Source organism: Protopterus annectens, chromosome 10.part0 (assembly GCF_019279795.1).
Source record: "Protopterus annectens isolate FY-2018-M chromosome 10.part0, PAN1.0, whole genome shotgun sequence".
NCBI classification, from domain to species: domain Eukaryota; kingdom Metazoa; phylum Chordata; order Ceratodontiformes; family Protopteridae; genus Protopterus; species Protopterus annectens.
This window is the reverse complement of record NC_056744.1, coordinates 1,022,082,480-1,022,104,522: the sequence shown is the minus strand read 5'-3', so window position 1 is coordinate 1,022,104,522 and position 22,043 is coordinate 1,022,082,480. Positions and strand designations below refer to the sequence as shown.

Below are 22,043 nucleotides of genomic sequence, written 5' to 3'. Positions count from 1 at the left end.
ATGAAGTCAGAGAAAGCAGCAGGCTCAGATGAGGTCACAGCAGATATGATAAAGATGCTGGGTGAAATAGGGGAGAAATGGCTCCTGAGGATGCTCATAGCAGTATGGAAAGAAAGGCCTATCCCAGATGAATAAGCATACTCATGCCAGTGTACAAGAACAAAGGGGACATCCACAGCTGTGGGCAGTACAGAGGCATCAAACTCCTATCACATTGTATGAAAGTTCTGGAGAGGGTGATTGATAAATGGATACACAGAGTAGAAAAATGTAAGATGGGAGATGAGCAGATGTTCATCGTGTTACACTGCTGCAGTCATCACAGTTGGGTTATCCTGCCATCAGGCGGTCACGCAGTCGGCCAGAGTTCCAAAGTCTTGGTCCGGCGTCGGTTGCTGTCGCTTCTTCCCTGACTTCAGTGCGCCAGGGGTATATAATAAGCATCCAACGCCATTTTCTTCAGTCTTTCTTGCTGCGCAGTGCCCGAAGCAGAAGCAGTTCGCAAGTGCTGGTCGGCCGACTCCTGAGATTTTCTAAGTTGAATTTCAGATCTGAAGTCTTCAATAAAGCTAAGTACCCCGTTGGGGAAACCTTTTTCTTGCCTCAGACCGATGTCAGAAAAAGTTAATAATTGTATTTCTTGTGGGAAGCAAATACCTCATAAGGACTTCCACTCTTACTGTATTCCATGCCTAGGCCCTGATCACGACGTCAGTAGCTGTCGGTTTTGTGCTAGATTTAACAAACGTACTATAAAAAGACGTTTTGATTTTGCTTTACACTACTTTGGCTGAAGGTTCAATTATACCATGCCGTCAGATCAGCCGATGACCTCAATACCGAAAAAATGCAAAGACAAGGATAAAGACAGGCATCCGAGGTCCAAAACTAACGACGAAACCTCTTCTAGGCCAGTCGCCAGCTCTCAGTGAGGCGCTTTCGCAGCCCCTGACACCCGCTACCTCAGAGCCACAGGCCGCTTCCGACTCCCACGTGGAGACATCTAGGCCTCTGGAAACTCAAGGTATTGGGCCTACGGACACTAATCCCTCAGATGGGTCCAGAGCCGCTGAGCAGGTATCGGCTTCTGAGGGTGTTTACAGACCTTCACAACTTACCATTAAAACAACAGCCAAGACAAAGGTACCATTAAAGACAAAGAAACAAGTACAGCATTCTCCTGGACAGCCTCCATGCCTAAGAAACAGATGCTTAAAATGGCCGAAGACCTCATTACTCTAATCAGGGGTTCCCATCCCCCTCCTGAGAAAAGGCCTAGGCAGGATACAGACTATGACTCCTCTGATCAGGTTTCCATTTCCTCTGATCTGCAATGTGGTTTTGATTCTTTAGAGGCCTCTTGTAGAGCCGCAGTTACAGGTTCTCTTATTCGAAGACATGCTTCTTTAAAAGAACAGAGTTTACCTGATCATGTTAAGGCAAAATTATTGGATGCTCCTTTACAGCATGATACAATGTTTGGTGTTAAGGCAGAAGAGGTGTTAAAGAAAATGGAGGATAAAGCTAAATCTATGCAAACAGTCAAGGATTTCTTACAGGTACAGCCAACTCAGTTTAGCAGAAATTGGCCAACAAAGAATTGGTCATTTCCAGTGTCAGACAGGCCACAGAGAAGCAGATACAGACGCCCAAGAGGCAGATCTCAACCCCAAGGCTCAAACAGACGACAGTGGAGCACCTCAACCCCAAAAGGAGGTGAGGACAAGTCTCAACCTTACAGGAAACAGTCACAATGACTTTCCTCTTTGTATGCCAAGCACGTCCCTTTTGGAAGCCCCCTTAGGGGGAAAACTAGCACTTTTTTCTCAAAACTGGCAAACAATCACCCAAGACAAATGGGTTCTGAATATTGTGTCTCAAGGTTACAGATTCCACTTTCATACTTTACCAAAGCTAAAAGGAATGCCAGACCTGCCACAAAATCAATGGGCAGAGGCACAAAACAAATTTCAGCCCTCGTGGACATGAGAGCTATTCAAACAGTACCACAACAGGAACAAGGACAAGGATTTTACTCAAGACTCTTCCTGGTCCCCAGAAAGGACAAAGCCTGGAGGCCCATACTAGACCTTTCAATTCTGAATAATTACCTGGATATTCCGAAATTCAAAATGTTGACATTACAGCAGCTTCTACCCATGCTGGGCAAGAAGGCTTGGCTTGTTACTCTGGACCTCAAAGAGGCATACCTGCATGTCCCTATCAGACAAAATTGCAGAAGATACCTCAGATTCAAAGCTGGTACAATGCACTACCAATTCTCTGCACTGCCCTTTGGCTTATTTACTGTGTCCAGGGTCTTCACAAAGTGCCTGGCACCAGTAATTGCATTTTGCAGACAAAAAGGAATTCAAATATATCCATACCTGGACGACTGCCTCATTCAAGCAGAGACCAAGGACATTCGTCTACAGCATCAGGCATTTGTGAAAAAGTTGCTAATTTCTCTAGGGTACACAGTAAGCGAAAAGAAGTCAAAACTAGTGCCCTCACAACAGATTATATTCCTGGGTGCCAGCTTAAATACAGCGGCCCAGATGGCTTACCTCGTGCCAGACAAACAAGTTCAACTAACTCAATATTTTCAATTACTGGCAAAAAAGTCCCAGCTCCCTGAAAGAAAGATTCTGCAGGCCCTGGGATTCATGCCATCCTGCATACTACTAATACCATATGCCAGACTGCATATGAGGAAATTACAATGGTACCTAAAAAGTGTTTGGACTCAACACTGTCACAGTTTAGAAGCAGTAATACCAATGATTCCCTGCCTACAACAGGAGTTTCGATTGTGGGCACAGGCATGTCACCTAAACAAGGGTCAGCCTTTTACCCAACCCACAGCCAGGCAAACTCTAACAACAGATGCTTCGGATTACGCCTGGGGAGCACACATGGCAGGAAAATGCATTCAGGGCAAGTGGACCACAGACCAAATGCATCTTCACATCAATCAAAAAGAGATGTTGGCTGTTCAAAATGCCCTAACAGCTTTCAAAGACCTTCTACATCCAGGACAAATATTACTAAAGACAGACAACACCACAGTAATGTGGTACATAAACAAGCAAGGGGGCACTCATTCTTATCCCCTGTGCAAGCCATGACCTTGTGGAACACAGCTCTAACGTACCAAGTTCACCTGCAAGCACAATTCCTGCCAGGAAAGAAAAATACTCTGGCAGACGACCTAAGCAGAAATATCATGGACCCTCACGAATGGAAATTGAATCCACAAATCTTCAGCATGATAACGCAAAAATGGGGATGCCCAGACATAGATCTTTTTGCCTCCCCACTGAATTGCCAACTAAAAAAATTCTGCACAAGGACTTATCACAAACAAGCATGGAAAGTGGATGCTCTTCTGTTCAGCTGGAAAAACCTAAAAGTTTATGCCTTCCCACCACTGCCTCTCCTTTCAAAAGTACTCCTAAAAGCCAGACAAGAAAAAACACAGATGATCCTGATTGCTCCAGACTGGCCACGCCAGCACTGGTACCCCATCTTAAGGAACTTGGCTCAGGGCCCACCATGGATTTTGCCCCAAATTCCACACCTTCTGACTCAACAAAACAATCAGATCCTGCACAGTCAGCTCAAAATCCTAAACCTGGCCACATGACAGATACTTTAGTCAAACAGGCAACACCTCTCTCTAAAGCTGTTATGGATGTCATTTTGGAGGCCAGTAGGCCTAGCACCAGGAAAGCTTACTCAGAAAAATGGAAGAGATTTTGTGCCTGGAACCAGGCTCAAAGCCTTGACCCTCTTGTTCCAAACATTCCTCAGATTTTACAATACTTAACTGAGATGCTGGACAGAGGCCTATCCTTTTCATCAATTAAGATCCACTCCTCTGCCATTTCAGCACATTACAACACGGATCCTCCTTTATTCTCTCATCCCTTGCTAAAGCAGTACCTCAGAGGGGATAAAAACATAAGACTGCCCCGGAGAGCACCAACACCATCTTGGGACCTCAATTTTGTTTTGGAAAAACTGACCCTACCACCTTTTGAGCCAGCCAATACAGCCAAGCTAAAATTTTTATCATGGAAAACAGCTCTGCTCCTGGCAGTAACTTCAGCACGAAGAATCTTAGAGCTACAGGCATTAATGGCAGTGGAACCTTTTATAATTTTTCATCAGGACAGGGTATCTTTAAGGACAAACCCTACCTTTATGCCAAAGGTGGTATCTAGTGTGGCTCTTAACCAAACCATCCATTTGACAACTTTTTATCCAAACCCCAAGAATAAAGGGGAGAAACATCTGCATTCTTTGGACATACACAGGCAGCTATGCTTCTACTTGGACAAAACAAAAGCTTTCAGGAAACCTGAACAACTGTTTGTAGCATATGCTGCAGGATCACAGGGCAAGGCTATCACAAAGCAGACTATATCCAAATGGATAGGACACTGTATTCGGTACTGCTACACACAGCATGGAAAATCAGTCCCTAATAACATTAGGCCACATTCCACCAGGGCAACAGCCACTTCAACAGCCTTTCTCAGAGGAGTACCTACCAAGGAAATTTTGGAGGCTGCAACTTGGAGTTCAGTGCACACCTTTACCAAGCATTACCACCTGCCTCTTTACTCTAAATCCAGAGCAGGATTTGCCACTGCAGTTCTGCAGGGCCTCATAGCCAATCCTAACTCTTTACAGACCAGTCACCCAACCTTAGCTTTGGGATTCTACCCAAGTGTGATGACTGCAGCAGTGTAACACAATGAACATAGTACAGTTTTGTACCTACCATAAATGTAGTTGTTCGAGTGTTCACACTGCTGCAGTCCAGGTTACCCTCCCTCCATCCCCTCTGAACTAACTGGACTTATCTATACCTTTCTATCCTATACAACCTTTGGGGTGTATTTGCTGGTAACTGAAGGTATTGTTTTTTATTTTATATGTATATTCTTGATTAGCAATATGTATTGCCTACCTACTTGGGGGCACCTGACATCTGGGGAAGAAAAACTGAAGAAAATGGCATTGGATGCTTATTATATACCCCTGGCACACTGATGTCAGGGAAGAAGCGACCGCAACCGATGCCGGACCAAGACTTTGGAACTCTGGCTGACTGCGGACCACCTGATGGCAGGATAACCCAAGTGTGATGACTGCAGCAGTGTGAACACTCAAACATCTACATTTATGGTAGGTACAAAACTGTACTTTATGATTCAGATCAGGGTGCAGCACAAGTGACCCTACGTTTGCAGTGAGGCAGATAGTTGAGAAGATGCTAGAAATTAGTCTAACTGGGCATTCCTAGACTTGGAGAAAGCATATGACAAGGTCCTAAGAAAGCTGATTTGGGCAGTACTACAGTGGTTCAAAGTCCCAGAAACATAGGTAGAATTTGTGCAGGCTATGTTCAAGGACCCAATGACTCAAGTACGAACAGTGTTCGGACTCACAGAGGGGTTTCCAGTGGGAGTGGGTGTACACTAGGGTTCAGCTCTGAGCCCACTGCTGTTCATACAGGCGATGGACTACATTAGCTAACAGGTCGGAGGGGACAGATCAACAAAGTTACTGTATGCAGACAATGTGGCATTACAGACAGACTCAGTAAAGGATAGGGGAATGGAATGCAGAGCTGAATGCTCATATAATGAAAGTAAGCACAGATAAGACAGTGGTAATGACAGCAAACTGGGGAAATCCAAAGAAGCTGAGAATTGAGATAGAAGGGAAAATAGTGGAACAGGTAAATAGCATCAAGTATCTGGGAGGGGTGGCTGAGAAGAAGGGAAGTCTGAATGAAGGGGTCAAATCTAGAATCAGAGTGGCTGCAGCCAACTGGCATATAGTCTCAGCTCTAGTCTATGACAGAAGAATGCCAAAGAAGCTGAATAGTAAGGTGTACAAGACAATGGTGTGGCCAGTACTACTATATGATAGAGAAACCTGGGCATAAAGACAGAGCAGATAAAGAAGCTAGAGGTAATGCAAATGAAGTGCCTGAGAAGGCTGGTAGGATGCACACTGTGGGACAGACAAAGAAATGAGGGCATAAGAGCAGAAGCCAAATTAGCTCCAATTGCAGAAAAGATCAAAGAGAACAGATTATGATAGTTCAGACACGTGTAGAAAAGCAGAAGGCAATCTGGTGAAGAAAATTTGGGACAGACAGGAAGAAGGTAAGAAGAAATGATGACTTCCAGCAAAGAAGTGGATGGATTGTGTGAAAGAAGATCTATGACAGTTAAGTATGAGTGTTGAAGAAGGCGGGAGTGTGGCACTGAATCAAGAGAGATAGCGACAGTTAACATGATACCTCGACCCCATGTAGAAAATCAGAAAAAGGGGGATGATGATAAGGAGAAAGGCAGACTGAGGGAGCAGTTAAATATGCTTGGAAGCTTGTAGAGAGTTTAGAATGTGTGTGTGAAATTTTTATTCATGCTAAGGAGAACTTGAGAATAGAAGTGAATCATATTATTTGCTCAGGAGTAACAGGGGACCTTAAGTGGTGACAAAGTGATAGGACTTACTGATCACTTAGCAATATGGACACCGTTTGGAAAGAGAAATATTAGTTTCTGGACAAGATTAAAGGAAGGTACTAATAGAATATAAAGTTTGAATGGAATATATACATTTTAAAATGATGTTAAGAGAGGTAATAATGAAATTAAAAATAAAAAATATGGCTACAATATTAATGAGGTTTATAAGACCCAGATATCCTTGTGGTTGACCATCAAAGACATGTTAAAAAGCTACAGTGAAGTTGTGAAGTTCCAGCATTGTAAAGAAGGTGTAAAGTGTAGAAAGATATTTGATGATTATACAAGCTTCATACAGGAAAATGATCAGGATACTGTAAGAACAGAAAATGAACTATATGAATGTGATGTAAAATAAAAAACAGAAATGGATATGGCTATAAATAGTTGTAGCTCACTGAAAGAATAACTGCACCCACTTAATCTTAGCCAAATCAATGTCATCTTAAGGTTTGTAAAAAGAGACAGGAGATGATAGAAGATTTAAGGGAAGATTTTGAGGCGTATTGTGTAACAATAGAGGATATATTGGGAGGCACTGGGGGTTATGTAGAAAAAATGTACACTGTTAAGGAAATAAATGAAGCTAAATAATGTAGTGTAAATAAATTATATACAAAGAAAGTGACATTTTGGCAACAATTACTTCTTAAGAACTAGATACTATTTTAATTATGATGAAAATAAACATATCACAGGACATGGATGGTACTGAATATGATTTTTTTTAAAGAATTTAGAACACAGGAAAATAAATTAGTTTGTATTAAATGAGTGGTTGCATGATGCGACATTAAATAAAAAAAATGGATTAGTATATTATGTTTAAAATGGAGGAAAGAAGAGATTGTTTAAAAAGTTACAGATCTGTGGCACTCAGTGATGTAGTCTATAAAATATTTATGAAGCTATTACAAGTAAGAGTGGTGAAAGTTGTAGAGAATATAACAGAAAGAGAAGTATGGAACGATAGGGAATGATGTGACAGAACTTTTGACAAGAGTAAAGGAAAATGCAGATTCCATAACTGGAGGAATGAAAGTGCATACTTTGCAAAATGATTAAAGATTTTAACTCTGTCATTTAAAAACACATAGATAATTCTGAAACCATATAGGTTTGAAGAATACATTTTTAAAACATTTATAAGAGAGTATAGTATAGATCATACAAATTTTTTTTAACTCATGGATGGATAGGTAAAAAATAAACTGTAACAGGGAGTTATGCAGGGATTCCCCATTAGTGACATTTTGTTTGGGTTATTAATGCATTCAGTAGATAAGGTGGTAAAGACAGGATATAAAAAAGTGAATAAGAAATCGTGACAACAAGGAAAAGTACCAGTTATGATGAATTACACAGATGAAGTAATACTGCTTGCAACAATAACTTAAGGATATTTTTAATTATGATTTTATAAATACAGAAGAGAAAGGTAGGCTTAAAACTAAACAATGTAACTTGTAAAGGTATAGGTACAGAGTTACAGGATGGCGTACCTAGTTTAGTGAAATAAAATTTATGTTATTCTTCTGGGGATAAAATTTAAGAATGGAATAGTGATTCAGAAGGAATAGATTAAGCAACTAAAATAAAATAAAATAAAAAGAACAGATATGTGAAAAGTATTTCAGGTAACCTATAAAAAAGTTAATGTAGATAAATTCAGTTCTGTTAGGAATATTGGTTTATATGGGAAGTGTTTTTCATTTTTCTTAAAGGTTGGGAGACTGACATTGGCAATTCATTGACATATTTGGGATTTAGGCTACATCCATTCAGGAGAAGGATTTTTATAAAATGCAGAAAAGAAAGATTGTTTGGGTTTGGAATAACTAGTAATTTTTTCATCAGTACAAATATATTTTAATGTATTACAAAGTTTAAACCAGGATGTTTGTTAAGTAGAACATTATGGTAAAATATGAAAAAAACATCATAAAATCATTAAAGATGGGAGACAGAAGATGTGAAAATACATTGTTATTGGAAATATGTATTATTACACTGATGGATGAGAAGGGATTAACATGAATATAAGACAAGTAATTTATAGAAGAAAAGAAAGAGATTTAAAAATGAACTAAAATGGGCAGGTTTTTATGAAGACTAATGTTAGGTAAATTACCAGTCAAAAGAGAAATGGAGTTTAATATGATGGAAAAACGATGGGTTAAGTGAAACTGTGTAATGATGAAGAGATAGTAACTAAGGCATTTTATAATATTGTAGGATTTCTGGGTTTTGGCAGAAGACCAGTAAAGTATGAACGTAAAGGAACTGGAAAAAATAATGTGTTATTGTATGGATGCTATGGAAAAACAGAAAATCATGAGTAATAGTTGTATAAATGTTGTGTTACTTGTTTATGGGAAATTTGGGTAGGAAGGTATTCTGAAGTATTGTATAAAGAAGTATAGTAATTAGAAGATGTGATCCATGGGATAAAATTTGACCTGGTGAAGAAAAGATGTAGAAGACAGGAAAATTTAAATAGTTAATATTACTTGTGTTTAATTATCTACTTAATTAAATGTTTTGTTTTTGGTATCATACCAACTGTAATTATTTAATAATGATTTTTGATAAAGTATTTGTGATCTTTAAAAAATGCCACAGGATCTTTTGCATTCATCTCAGCTACCATCAGCTAAAGAAGATAAGACTTTAATATCATATCTGAAGAACAACACATCATGAGTGTTGCATCCCCCTTACTGTACTATAGTGTCAGTACTGGAACATGAATCCAAGTATCTGGTATAATGTTGGAGGTCTGGCTGTCATTTTCTAACTTTGATTTCTGTTGACTGCCTGCATTTGTCATCATCTCTCTAGCACAGGCTTCTCCATCTGTGGTGACATTCTAGCTGACCATGTCACCCTTAACCAGGACTAATAACATAAATCCCAGTATGAAGGAGAGGCATCTAGATGTTTTGGTATGCATGGCTCAGAGATCTTCAAAAAATGTCATCCAAAGCAGGCCCTCCTGAGCTTTATGTTTAATTCTGAAGCAACGCTAATTTATCTGTTGTTGCAACACCGTGGAGTGGTTTCAGGCTTTATGAGATGCAGTATGAAAATATACAAAAAAAAGAAAAAAAAATAGACTAAGAAGAATATTACAAAAATACTGCAACTTTATTACCCTAGTGTCTCAGCTTTTGGTCTTCTAAGAAGTAAAACAGAACATTTTTTATGAGATGTTTACTGAGATTGCTTCTAGACATAATGTTTATCAAGTGACACACAGCAACCTGTATCTGTATTCCATAAACAACTGCATCCTCCTTTTAGCTACACACACACACACACACACACACACACACACACACACACACACACACACACACTCACACACGTATCTATCTGTCTTAACACACACACACACACACACACACACACACACACACACACACACACACACACACACACACACACACACACACACACGTGTGTGTGTGGTAGGTAGTATACATTCTGTGAGACAGCATGCATTACATTACACTAATCAGAGGATGTCATAGTACCACTGCACTCATCCCTCAGCAGACAAATAATTGAGAATAATGCACCCTTTCCTATGTATGTTGCCAGGCACCTGCAATAGTTGAAGTGAACTCAGAGGTTTCTCACCCAAAAATACAGGGTATAACCAACATGTCATATGCAGACCTATTTGATTACTGAGGGGCGATCTGTGTCTGACCTACTAGGCACTCTCTGACCCAGCCCTGATGGAAATGTTGCATATTTACATGACTAACTGCACAAGGGTTACCTGCTCCAAACAACTAAACATGATCTCTGACATGAATAGATGGGTCTATGTTATATATTTGAACTTTCAAAATGTCGAATACCATATGTTCGATAACATATGGTCGACAGTTTAAAGCTTAAATATTTAATAAAAAAAAAATAAAATAAAAAGAAAGAAAAACATACCTTAATGATGCACCCACCACATCCCCCCCTACTTAAATATACCAACTCCGAGACTGCACTTCAGTGCAGAAAAGGGAAATTCTCCCATTCTGCACCATACGGCGCCATTGAAGTCAGCCTTTGAACTCTTGAAATGTCGAACATATGGTCTCGACCATATGACGTTCGACATTTCAAGCATTAGTTTATTTGACATAGACCCGAATAGATCATGCTGGAGAGACAGATATGTATTCCAGAGATTGCTCCTCCACTGGAATAGGCTTCCTATTCATGTGAAGTAGAGCCCCTTCCTGACCATCTTCAAGTGCAATCTGGACCAATGGATGGGAAATAAATTAATTCCAGGGGTGGTGCCCATGTCCCTTATGGAGAGGCAATCTGTAAAAATAGTCAAAACCCCACTTGCTGACCCTTTTTAACTTTCCCTTAGGGATAGAAAATTGGGTAAAATCTGGATAAAACTGTCTAGGCTTGTAAGGCTTTTGAGCTGTCAGGCTAGTAATCTCCTATCAACATATGAATCATATGAAAATTTGCATTTATCTTTATAAAAACCATGTAATAGGCTGTTGTATCAAACAAGTTCTGTTGTACACAGTCAAAAGACATTTTAAAAATATTTGACCTTTGGAATCATGATCAACATCTGCACTGTCCATACATATGTCTGGTTTTGTTTCTTCAGTGATTTTTCAAACCTAGGGAACATAATAGGACTCTCATTCTGGAGATCCTTTATAGAGTCATAGAGTATACAAAGTAGGGCCAGTTCATAGATTATTAACATCTTAAGATTGTTCACCATCATAGGGCATCTCCTGACTTAATTGCTTGCCTTAATGAAGGCACTCTGCATTATAAGTAATTGAAGATTATTTCAGAGATGGGGGAAGCACTGAATAATAAATCTGTCCCTCTAGTGTGTCTTCTTTACTTCATATTGACGAGAACAAGAAAAACAACTAGAGATCCTGAAGAGGTATTAGAGATATTTCACAAATTTTATGAAAATTTTTATAAAGCAGAGAAATGTGCAAATCAAGAAAGAGCACCAATGAAAGTATTTATGGAAGACTTAATTATTCCAAGGCTAGAGGTAGAAGAGGCTCAAGAATTAATAGTTAAGATAGGAGAAGAGGATAACAAAATGGTGACGTGTAATCAATCTGCAGGAAAGTCTCCAGAACAGATGGTATTCCTGTAGAAGTCTGGAAGTTTTGAAAGATGAGAAAACACCAACATCTTGGAAGAAAAATGTGGTGGCTGTATTATCCAAAGACAGTAAAAATGCTTCAGACCCAACTTATCTATACTAACTAAAAGAATGGCAAAGGCGTTGCCAGAATTGCTAGATATGGATCAGTGTTGTTTTATGCAGGGGAGGCAAACATTTGACAACAATAACAAAGCAATGATGATCCAGATTTAAGCAGGATGTAAGAAAGTAACACTGTTGTTGTTGGTCTTGATGCATTGAAAGCATCTGGCAGAGTAAGCTATGATTTTATGAGTATGGCAGTGGTAGCATTTTCATTTCCTCATACCATAATAAGGATAATTAGAAAGACTGGAGAAAAGAATTAAAGTGGGAAGGTCCATCTCTGATAAGATGTTTTTCAACAAGTGAATCAGGCAGGGGTGTCCTTTTTCCCCTTTGTTGTTTGCCTTACATTTAGTGCTACTCCCAATGAAAATAAGGAACTCTGAAATTCAAGGATATAATTAGTTTGGTAATCAAGAAAATTTGGCTTTATTTGCAGATGATTTTAGTTTATAATAAATCCAGAAAAGGACATTTCAGTGTTGTGGAACATTTTGAGACAGTTTCAAGTCTTTTTGGGACATACAATTAATGAAGATAAAATAAAGGCTAGAGCTGTAAATTATGTACACACACATGAACTGGTTCAGCAAAACCCACATTTATGGGGACAAGATAAGATGAAGTATTTAGGACTATAGATTAAAAAGGCTTCTGCAATGGCAGCCAAGGATATGTTGGAAGAGAATAAACAAAATATAACACAAAAACTGAGAAGCTGGAGGGTCTTGTTTATGGGTATGGATAGCAAGATACAAGCAGTAAACATTAGTTTGGGCCGTCTAGTTTTATAAACAGGTCAGGCCTATTTTTACTGACCACTGGAGAAGGTGTGGGCAGTAATTAATAAAGAGCTGAATGAATTTATCTGGCAGGGGAAGAGGGCAAGAGTCAAGTGAGATAAACTGATCCTTTAAGTAGAACAAGGAGGCTTAGGATTACCTGATTTGAAGGGATATTTTAGACCTACACAGTTAAGGCTCATATACATAACACAAGCAGAAGGTTATAATTGAAAGTGGAAAGGGATGACGAAGAAGCAGGAGGAAGCACAGGAAATGAGGAGAAAGAGGGATTTTGGATGCAGTTTCTTTAGAAGAGTAATAACCATACAGAGTATTATATTCATAAAATATCAGAAAGTATTCTAAGAAGTAAGGCAACACAAGAATGGAGAATGGAAATTTTGCTAATTGGGATGACTACAAGTAGGAGTACAGAAAATAGGCAAGAGGGGGCTGGAATTTATTGGGGAAAAATGGTAAAGGAACCAAAGTATTGGGAGCAAATAACTAGACAGGGAAAAATAAAAAAGTGGGTTGAGGCCAAGAAGACATTTATAATGCAGGCTAGGGACTGCCTTCCCTACCAGGGATTGATATCAGAGTATAGGCAAATAGAAAGGGATAGGAGAACCTAAGTGAAATACCTGCTCTACTAGAATTTTTAGTAGAATTTAGAACAGAATCTGCTGTTAAAAAGGGATAGTTAGTCATCATCATCATCATCATCATCATCTTTCAGCTTTTCCCGTTAGGGGTCGCCACAGCGGATCATCTTTTTCCATTTCTTCCTATCCTCTGCATCTTGCTCTGTCACACCAACCGCCTGCATGCCCTCTCTCACCACATCCATAAACCTTATCTTAGGCCTTCCTCTTTTCCTCTTACCTGGCAGCTCCATCCTTAGCATCTTTTTCCCAATATACCCATCATCCCTCCTCAGCACATGTCCAAACCAACGCAATCTCGTCTCTCTTGCTTTGTCTCCAAACTGTCCAACATGAGCTGACCCTCTAATATACTGATTCCTAATCCTATCCATCCTAGTCACACTGAGTGCAAATCTTAACATCTTTAACTCTGCCACATCCAGCTCTGACTCCTGCCATTTTGTCAATGCCACTGTCTCCAACCCATATAACATAGCTGGTCTCACTACTGTCTTGTAGACCTTCCCTTTCACTCTTACTGGTACCCGTCTGTCACAAATCACTCCTGACACTCTTCTCCACCCATTCCACCCTGCCTGTACTCTCTTCTTCACCTCTCTTCCACATTCACCATTACTCTGAACTGTTGATCCCAAGTACTTAAACTCGTCCACCTTTACCAACTCTACTCCCTGCATCCTCACCATTCCTCTACCCTCCCTCTCATTTCCACACATATATTCTGTCTTAGCCCTGTTGACCTTCATTCCTCTGCTCTCTAGAACATATCTTCACCTCTCCAGAGTCTCCTCAACCTGATTCCTACTCTCACTACAGATCACAGTGTCATCTGCAAACATCATAGTCCATGGGGCCTCCTGTCTGATCTCATCTGTCAACCTGTCCATCACCACTGCAAATAAGAAAGGACTCAGAGCTGATCCTTGATGTAATCCCACCTCCACCTTAAACGGATCTGTCACTCCCACTGCAGTCCTCACCACTGTCATACTACCCTCGTACATATCCTGTACCACTCTTACATACTTCTCTGCCACTCCCGACTTCCTCATACAATACCACAACTCTTCTCTAGGCACCCTGTCATATGCTTTCTCCAAGTCTACAAAGACACAATGCAACTCCTTCTGACCTTCTCTGTATTTCTCCAATAACACTCTCAGAGCAAACATCGCATCTGTAGTGCTCTTTCCTGGCATGAAACCATACTGCTGATCACTAATCATCATCTCCCTTCTTAACCTAGCTTCTACTACTCTCTCCCATAACTTCAAGATGTGACCGATCAATTTTATCCCTCTGTAGTTACTGCAGGTCTGCACATCACCCTTATTCTTAAAGATAGGTACCAAAACACATTTTCTCCACTTCTCAGGCATTCTCTGACTTTCCAAAATTCCATTAAACAATCTAGTTAAAAATTCCACTGCCATTTCTCCTAAGCACCTCCATGCTTCCATTGGGATGTCATCTGGGCCAACAGCCTTTCCATTCTTCATCCCCTTCATAGCCATCCTTGCTTCCTCCTTGCTAATCTGTTTCACTTCCTGATTCACTATCCCCACATCATCCAACCTTCTCTCTCTCTCATTCTATAAAATATTGCATGATAACTATAAGAATCAATTAGAGGAGGTTAGAAAAAAATTGAAAGAGAGACTGGAAAAGCAATTTACGGAGGAATCATGGGAGAGCATATGCATGGCTCCTAAGTATGCAACAGATTTCAGAATGCTTAATATTTTTGCTTGGAAGTGTTTGCTTTTATATTTTTATACCTCAAGCGCACTTCAAATAATTTTTCCTTGGGTAGGTAGCAAATGTTGGAGGTGTGAAGGGAAAGAAACAACTGCAAACATTGTTTTGTAAGTTTAATGAGTTGGCTGATTTAAAAAAAAATCCCTATACAGTACTCTGTTAGAAATACTGGGTAAGCAAAATGGCTGTAACTAAGGAAAATGTCCTTTTGAGCTAGAACACAGGATCTGGATTGTCTAGATATAGTTAAGGCTTTATTAATTTTAATTATTTTGGCTGCCAAAAAAGCAATTGCTAGAAAATTGGAATCAAAGCATAAACCAGCTGTATTTAAAGTATTTTATATTATAAAAGAAATAAAAGAACTGGAAGAGGTATCTTTGGAAAAGGGAAGCAGCAAATTACATAGAAATAAATAGAAATTGTTGGATCAATACATGCAGAATAATATTCAGGAGGAGGAGAAGTCAGGTTTAAGGAAAGGCAGGAAGATAGTATAAAGAAAGAAAAGATATGTGATGTATAATGTATGTACAGGGGAAATAATATGGTTTGTTTTCTTTTCTGTTAATATGTTTTTCTGTGAATTAAATGATAATTTAATAAAACTGTTAAAAAAAAGAACTATCCTTATGAACTTCCTAAGTTAAATGTTTCTTATGTCACTCACACTCTTTGAAAATCAATGACCAGACATGTTACTCCTGAGCTAGCTTAACTATGGAATTGAAAGTCTCCACTGACATACCTCCCTAGATGAACATTGTTTCTCTTTAATTAGTTATTCTAAATGTTCTGACAAAATGGCAGCTGAACAAACTGTATATTGTCTTATAAAGTAAGCATTACAATATAGTGCTTTTTGTATGTCTGCATAAATGTAAACACTGCACACTTTCATGAGATTACCAACAGCTGTTCTTTATAAGCTTTATTCTTACATACTGACATTAGAACAATAATCTTATCATGGCATCAAACCTTCTGCTGGATCGTACCTTACTAGTGGTGTTACAGTCTATGAGGTCATGAAATTCAGGTCTTTCCTTATAATTACAATTGTGCCTTGTACTAAAGAACATCAGTCTAACTAAAATGCTGTTCCCTCCTGCATATTTTCTTCTTATGTTTCACTGAGTTAATATATTTATGCATTTATTTGCAACTAGAAACTCAGATGTAATTTATGTGGTGTATACTTTTAAATATGCTAAAGTCTAGTTTAAAGAGTTGCTTGTCGTGTGGTCAACATTTCTTCTAGTCACCTGATACAGATTGGAGCTCATCTATGGTGTTTGTTTTATACAAAATAGTCTAACAAATTTCATGTTACAGTGTCTGAAAGAAGATACGCTTGCCATCTATGACTGCATTAATTCTTTGTACTCATGGGGTATCAGGGTAGATTACAGTCTCACTGTCTAACCAGAAATCTGTTTTACAGTTATAAGGGTTCCATGTAATCAGACATTGGCACCTGTCCTTGAGTACATTGTCCAAGCAAGATCTGGGAGCACACCACAAGGTCAGTCCAGTAATGGACCACAGTAATGAAGCATGAACCAAGTCATAAGACAAAGCTCTCGGTTTACAGGTCAGTTTGTGCCCCTTTTCTCACATATGGTCAGAGGCTTTGGCTAGTAACTGAAAACATGAAATCAAGAACACAAATTGTACCAATGTATTTGTGTCACAGATTAGCTGAGGTCACTCCCTGTGACAGTGAGTAGTGTGGCAATCTAGGAGGATTTCAGATTAGAGCCACTGTTCCTCTAGGTTGACAGAAGCCAGATGAGATAGTTTGGGTACATAGTGAGGATGCCCTCTGCGCACATCCCATGGGAGACCTATCCTATAGCTCATTATCACAAGGCCCAGAGGTAAACTTAAGGCACTCTTAAGGGATTATATATCTCAGTTTGTCAGGGAATGCCTGGGTATTTCACAGGATAATCTAGAGACTATTGCTAAAAACAGGGAATTGGTTTGCTCTTCTTTGTTCTGCTTACTGTCACCATGACTCTCACATGGGCAAGCAGTTCATAAGACATAAAGATGCATTAACATATTTCTGTCATAATTTAGTTTAGAGAGCCACGATACAAGTTTTTATTGGAACACTGATGTGCCAAAAAAGGCATCTGAACAGCTGTAATGATTTTTAATACATGTGTTAAGAGCTACAGGCTAGGCTGCATATCGTACACAGTCTAGGAGTGCATTAGAATGCACATGATATTTACATATTCATACTGCAGCATTGAGCTTCAGCTTAAAAAACATCTGTAACATCGCCTAGCTTCATTAAGAGCAAACTACTATGATCAGATGACATCATACTTTGGACACAGAAAGTCTATATTTTAGCTTATGTTATATAGCAACATCAGGGAATAATGTATATTAATAAATGAAGCAAATAATTTAAATATGTTATATATAACTAAGAAACTAAATCAATTACTGCAGTAAGGATATGAGATTTAAAATGTTTAAACCTCTTCTGTTGAGGTGAGAGGCTGTACAGATTCTCTTCAAAAAAATAACAACAATACAACTAAATAAAGATTCTGAGCTGGAGTTTTGTGAAATGTAGCAACTAGAACTGTGAGACTGTTTCCACCCATCCTTCTCTAAGCCCCACCCTACCATCGTCAGACTCATTATGCCTCAATTATTGTCTATCCAGGAAAAGGAAGGGAGAAAAAAAAAACACAAAACACAGCACTTTTTAAAAGGAAAAGCTCTTACTTTGTTCATTTTCACCCATAGCCCATAGCTGTTCAAGTATTCCTCCCCAGTGGCATGGATGCAAGTGCCTTTTTCCACCTCAATGTTAAACCTGAAGAGTTTCTTGATATCTTTGGACTGGCATGGTGATTCCCAGACCGGGATAATGCTCTTCACTGTGGAGATTGTAGTTGATGGAGAATCCTTGCAAATCTTGTAGTAGACATCTTTAGGTACATAGCAGAGAGATTCAGGCAGGGGTTTAGTCTCTCTGAAACATTCAATACACTCTAGTAAGAAGCGAACTCTGCCTAAGAGCAGGTGAGGACTGTCTGCCGGTGTCATTGTTTCCATATGATTTCCTATTTCCTGAAAGTGACAGCCACATGAAAGTTGTAAGTATACAAATGAATACGCACTGTGGCAGTGTGTATATTGCACTGTGCTGTTTTCTTATACCATTAGTAATAACTGGTTCCTCTTTCAGCTTTCATTAATTAAAAATTATATCTTTTCCAGTTTTGTCCGTCTCTCTGACAGAGAGAGGTGAAATCTCCCAGGAAGCAGTACTTCTTACACAAACCAAGCCTACTGTAATTACTAGAATAGCAGCCCACTGAAAAATTTAAGCAACTGCCTCAAGAACGACTGCAGTTTAGTAGTGGTTACACCCAGGGATTAGAAAGTCAGGCTCCTCCCAGGTGGTGACTCACTGCACAGCTCTGTAGTTAAACAGACCTTATTCATTGTAGTTTTGTATTGGGGTAGAGTCTAAAAACTGATTTTATGTCCTCTTCCCTAGTTAGCTTGCCTGCATCTAATCTGCTAGACTGCAATCCTTAAATGATTTCACTTGATCGTCTTGCATTTTGTATCAGTTGCTGCCAGTCACTTCTGTTGCTGCTTAGGGTTTATTTTGACACCATTCCAGAGACTTACCTGTGTACTTTATTTCTCCTGAATCATAACCTGGTAAAAAGATTTCATACAATTATCACACAATAACTGAAAGTTTAATACAGCTTTAAATTTTAGACTAATCTTGCACAAAAAAAAACATAAATGCAAATAAAACATAAAAATAACATTCCACTGTTTTTTCTTATCTTTCTGTCTACTGTTACGAACATTAGTCCATGGATTTTGCCAGCTGTGTGTGTCATGTACCATGAATGTCAACATATCTATGAGAAATTCATTTACCACTGTAACAGTTCTGATTAATGAACTAACTAATTAATTAAGCAATTAATTTTAAGTTTATTTTATTTGTATTTCTTTACCAGTAAAGTCCAGATGGACATTAAACCTATTTTCAGTAGATTCCCAGGGAGAAAAGCTCCAGAGTTACAATAATACTTGAAACAGAGTCATAAAAACAGAAACATAAAATAATGCATGAAGCAGAATCATAAAACAAATACATAAATCTGTGGCACTCACTTATAGTAACTTACACACTTCACTCGTTATTCTGATTAAATATGCCAAAACCTTTTACTTTGTGTACCTTGTTATACCACTTGATATATTGGCCTGTCTACTCTTGTTGTGTTTGGCTTAGTCTAGCCATGCATCTGAGATGCTGACTGATCTCTGGAATTTCTTGTCAATTCATTTTATCTCCATGGCACCTGGACTGCATGTTTTTTCCCTTCACTTGCCTCTTCACTGCATCTGATAACTTGTCTCTCTGTTGTGAAAATCAGTCCACAGGTGCTTCTGAAGTAAAAAAACCCACCTGTCTTTTACCTTAAGCGGTTTAAATCTCCGGTTCCTGTCTGGCCAGCTTAGACAACAGACAAATCATGGCATAGTGCTATGATCTTATTGTCACCTAAAATATCTTTATATTATCATCCTCCCTAAAGACAGTGTATCCTTTTAAATTGTTCTGTCTTCAGCTGCATTATATGACTTGTAAATTATTCTAGTTAATTACCACCCTCTTCAAAACTATCACTGAAGCCTTTTATAACCAGTGGTTCATATTTTAAATCTAATATCTTTATTCTAGCTCTTTTCTCTTTATCACTTTCCACTAAAATTAGTGTTGTCATAATTTGTCTTGAATGCTTTATGGACCATTAATTAGAGCCAGTTTATTCTGTGGTACTCTTATAAACTTATCATTTGTATCTTTTTTCTGATAACTTTTTGTTTGTATCCTGAAACGTATCACAGTGCATATGATGACTTGAACAATTCTGCTGGATCTGATTAAGTCTATTTTTCATGTCATACCTCCCTAGGAATGTTATAATTATCCAGTACTGCTAGTGAGGGTAATACAAATGCATATGGCTAATTATGCCAATACAACAGTGACTCAGTCCTCAAGGTCAGCATCACTTTTATTTACCGAACTGGTTCAACACATACAATATGTGTAACTACTGCCTAACCAGCTCTCACCAGTAAATGAGATCTGTTCCTCAGCTTGTTTATGCAATCGCCAGCAGTTATGTCATTACTTACTACTTGTATTGTCTCTTCTTTTGCATGTGAATTGACGTCATATTGCACATACACAGCTCTTTATTTGTATATCCCAACTGTTCAACAGTACTTTGACCATATTGCGGGCCTAATACTGTCAGTCACTGAGTCACCTGGCCATGTGTTTACCTTTGGGATGATACTAGTTGTGTTTACAGCACTAGTAAGTTTACTATTTATAGACTATTCACCTGGAAGAAACGCTTTCACCTGACAGTCTTGTGTAGTAGTTTGAGTAAAATTTGGTATTGCTTTGAAGTCACAAGGCTTTGTCCTAAATGTGTTAACCTGCCCAGGCTGAGAAGAATAACACCTTGGACTATGATTAAAATCATTTTATCTCACACAGATTACTTTCATATTGTGACATTTATCATAATCATGACCCTGTGTAAAAGGCTTGGGTTATATCTCATTGTATAAAAATACTAAATGTCAAAGCTAGATGCATTTATTACAATGCACAGTAAGACCATGGATCCATTTACTTCTGTTAAACAAATCTGTTTCCATTTAAGTGAACAAATAAAAAAAAAAAAAACATACAACTCTCTCTGAATTAGCTCTGCCAGGGCATACAACACTTACAAGAGGGCAGGATAAACAATGAACAGGGTGGTATGGTGATTCTTGCCAAAGATGGCCTCTGCCTGTCCCTGGATTTGCTTCAGCTATCCAGTCAGAGGACAAAAAACCCAAATAGCGAACACCATGCTTGTTTTAGTAGATTTCAGAATATAATCTGTGTATGCATTTCATCTGATTTTACATCAAATCTGGTTGGTGATATAATATTATATCTGGAATTATACACCATGTGGACATCAGTTATGACTGATTAGATGATTATGACCTTTATCTGATAACCTAGTTATGTCATGTGGACTAAAATGGATCATTAGCTCCCCTATATACACACACACACACACACACACACGTGCACACGCACGCGCGCGTGCACACACAGGGACAAGTTCCTTGTGAAATACAATGTACATAACTGGATACTTTGTTCCACTGCCAGTAACATTATTTTAGTTTGGGAATATGGAAGAGCCCACTGGGCAAAAGAGGTACCTTTTGTGTCAGTGCCTTGAAGAACTATATTCCTGTGCTGTTCACTCACTGTCTTGTTAATAACAAAGCCTGGCCACCTTTTCTCATTTGAAGATGCACTCCTTCCTATAGATGGCACAGTAAATGTGAGTCCATTAAAAATACTACAGGCTCAGACATGCATCGTTGCTCTAGATGAGTCCTTATCTAAATTCATGATCATATGCAACACAGCTGAAAACAGAACATAAGTATTGCCTTCATACCACACTGAAAACATATGTGGCAGTTAGAAATTAATGCAAACAAAGGGTAAGAAACAGTAAATATTCATTCTTCTAGGCATGTAAGCCCGTGTAAAAACCCTGATGGACTGATAGAGGCATATCAATGTGGTACCGACGCCTAATAAAAGGATGGTGCATTTTTGTACCCAGGTAGTGCCAACTAACTGACAGCTCATCTATGCAAACATTTCCTGCAGTACATCATCTCTAACTGAGGTGTTTTTAAGGTTATTAACAAAAGCAATAGTTTTGAAAAAGTAATTAATTTTCATTTGCAAAGTTAAGCAGGGATTGTATCAAGAAATCACTGAGATGGGGAAAAGCTTTTAATCATTCATCTGTGAATGGAGTGCCCCAAGAAAATATCTGCTTTGGGGCTTGTACTTTGCCACTGCCTGAACCTTCAGCAACTTCACTGGCTAGAATTA

At 38.7% G+C, this 22,043-nt stretch overlaps 1 protein-coding gene across 2 annotated transcripts in view; it reads right to left on the bottom strand.

Annotated features, from left to right (window-relative positions):
* The window catches only part of LOC122813461 (E3 ubiquitin-protein ligase HECTD3-like), an 833,769-nt gene extending 815,382 nt beyond the window's left edge, over nucleotides 1-18,387 (bottom strand). The window contains exon 1 of one of the 2 annotated variants that reach the window (XM_044085784.1): nucleotides 17,795-18,387. In XM_044085784.1, coding sequence (XP_043941719.1) covers nucleotides 17,795-18,127 — 333 coding nt within the window. In that variant the 5' untranslated portion in view covers nucleotides 18,128-18,387. The remainder of the gene's footprint in view (nucleotides 1-17,794) is intronic. The other variant, XM_044085783.1, reaches the window with a different exon arrangement.
* Between the last annotated feature and the right edge of the window lie 3,656 nt (nucleotides 18,388-22,043).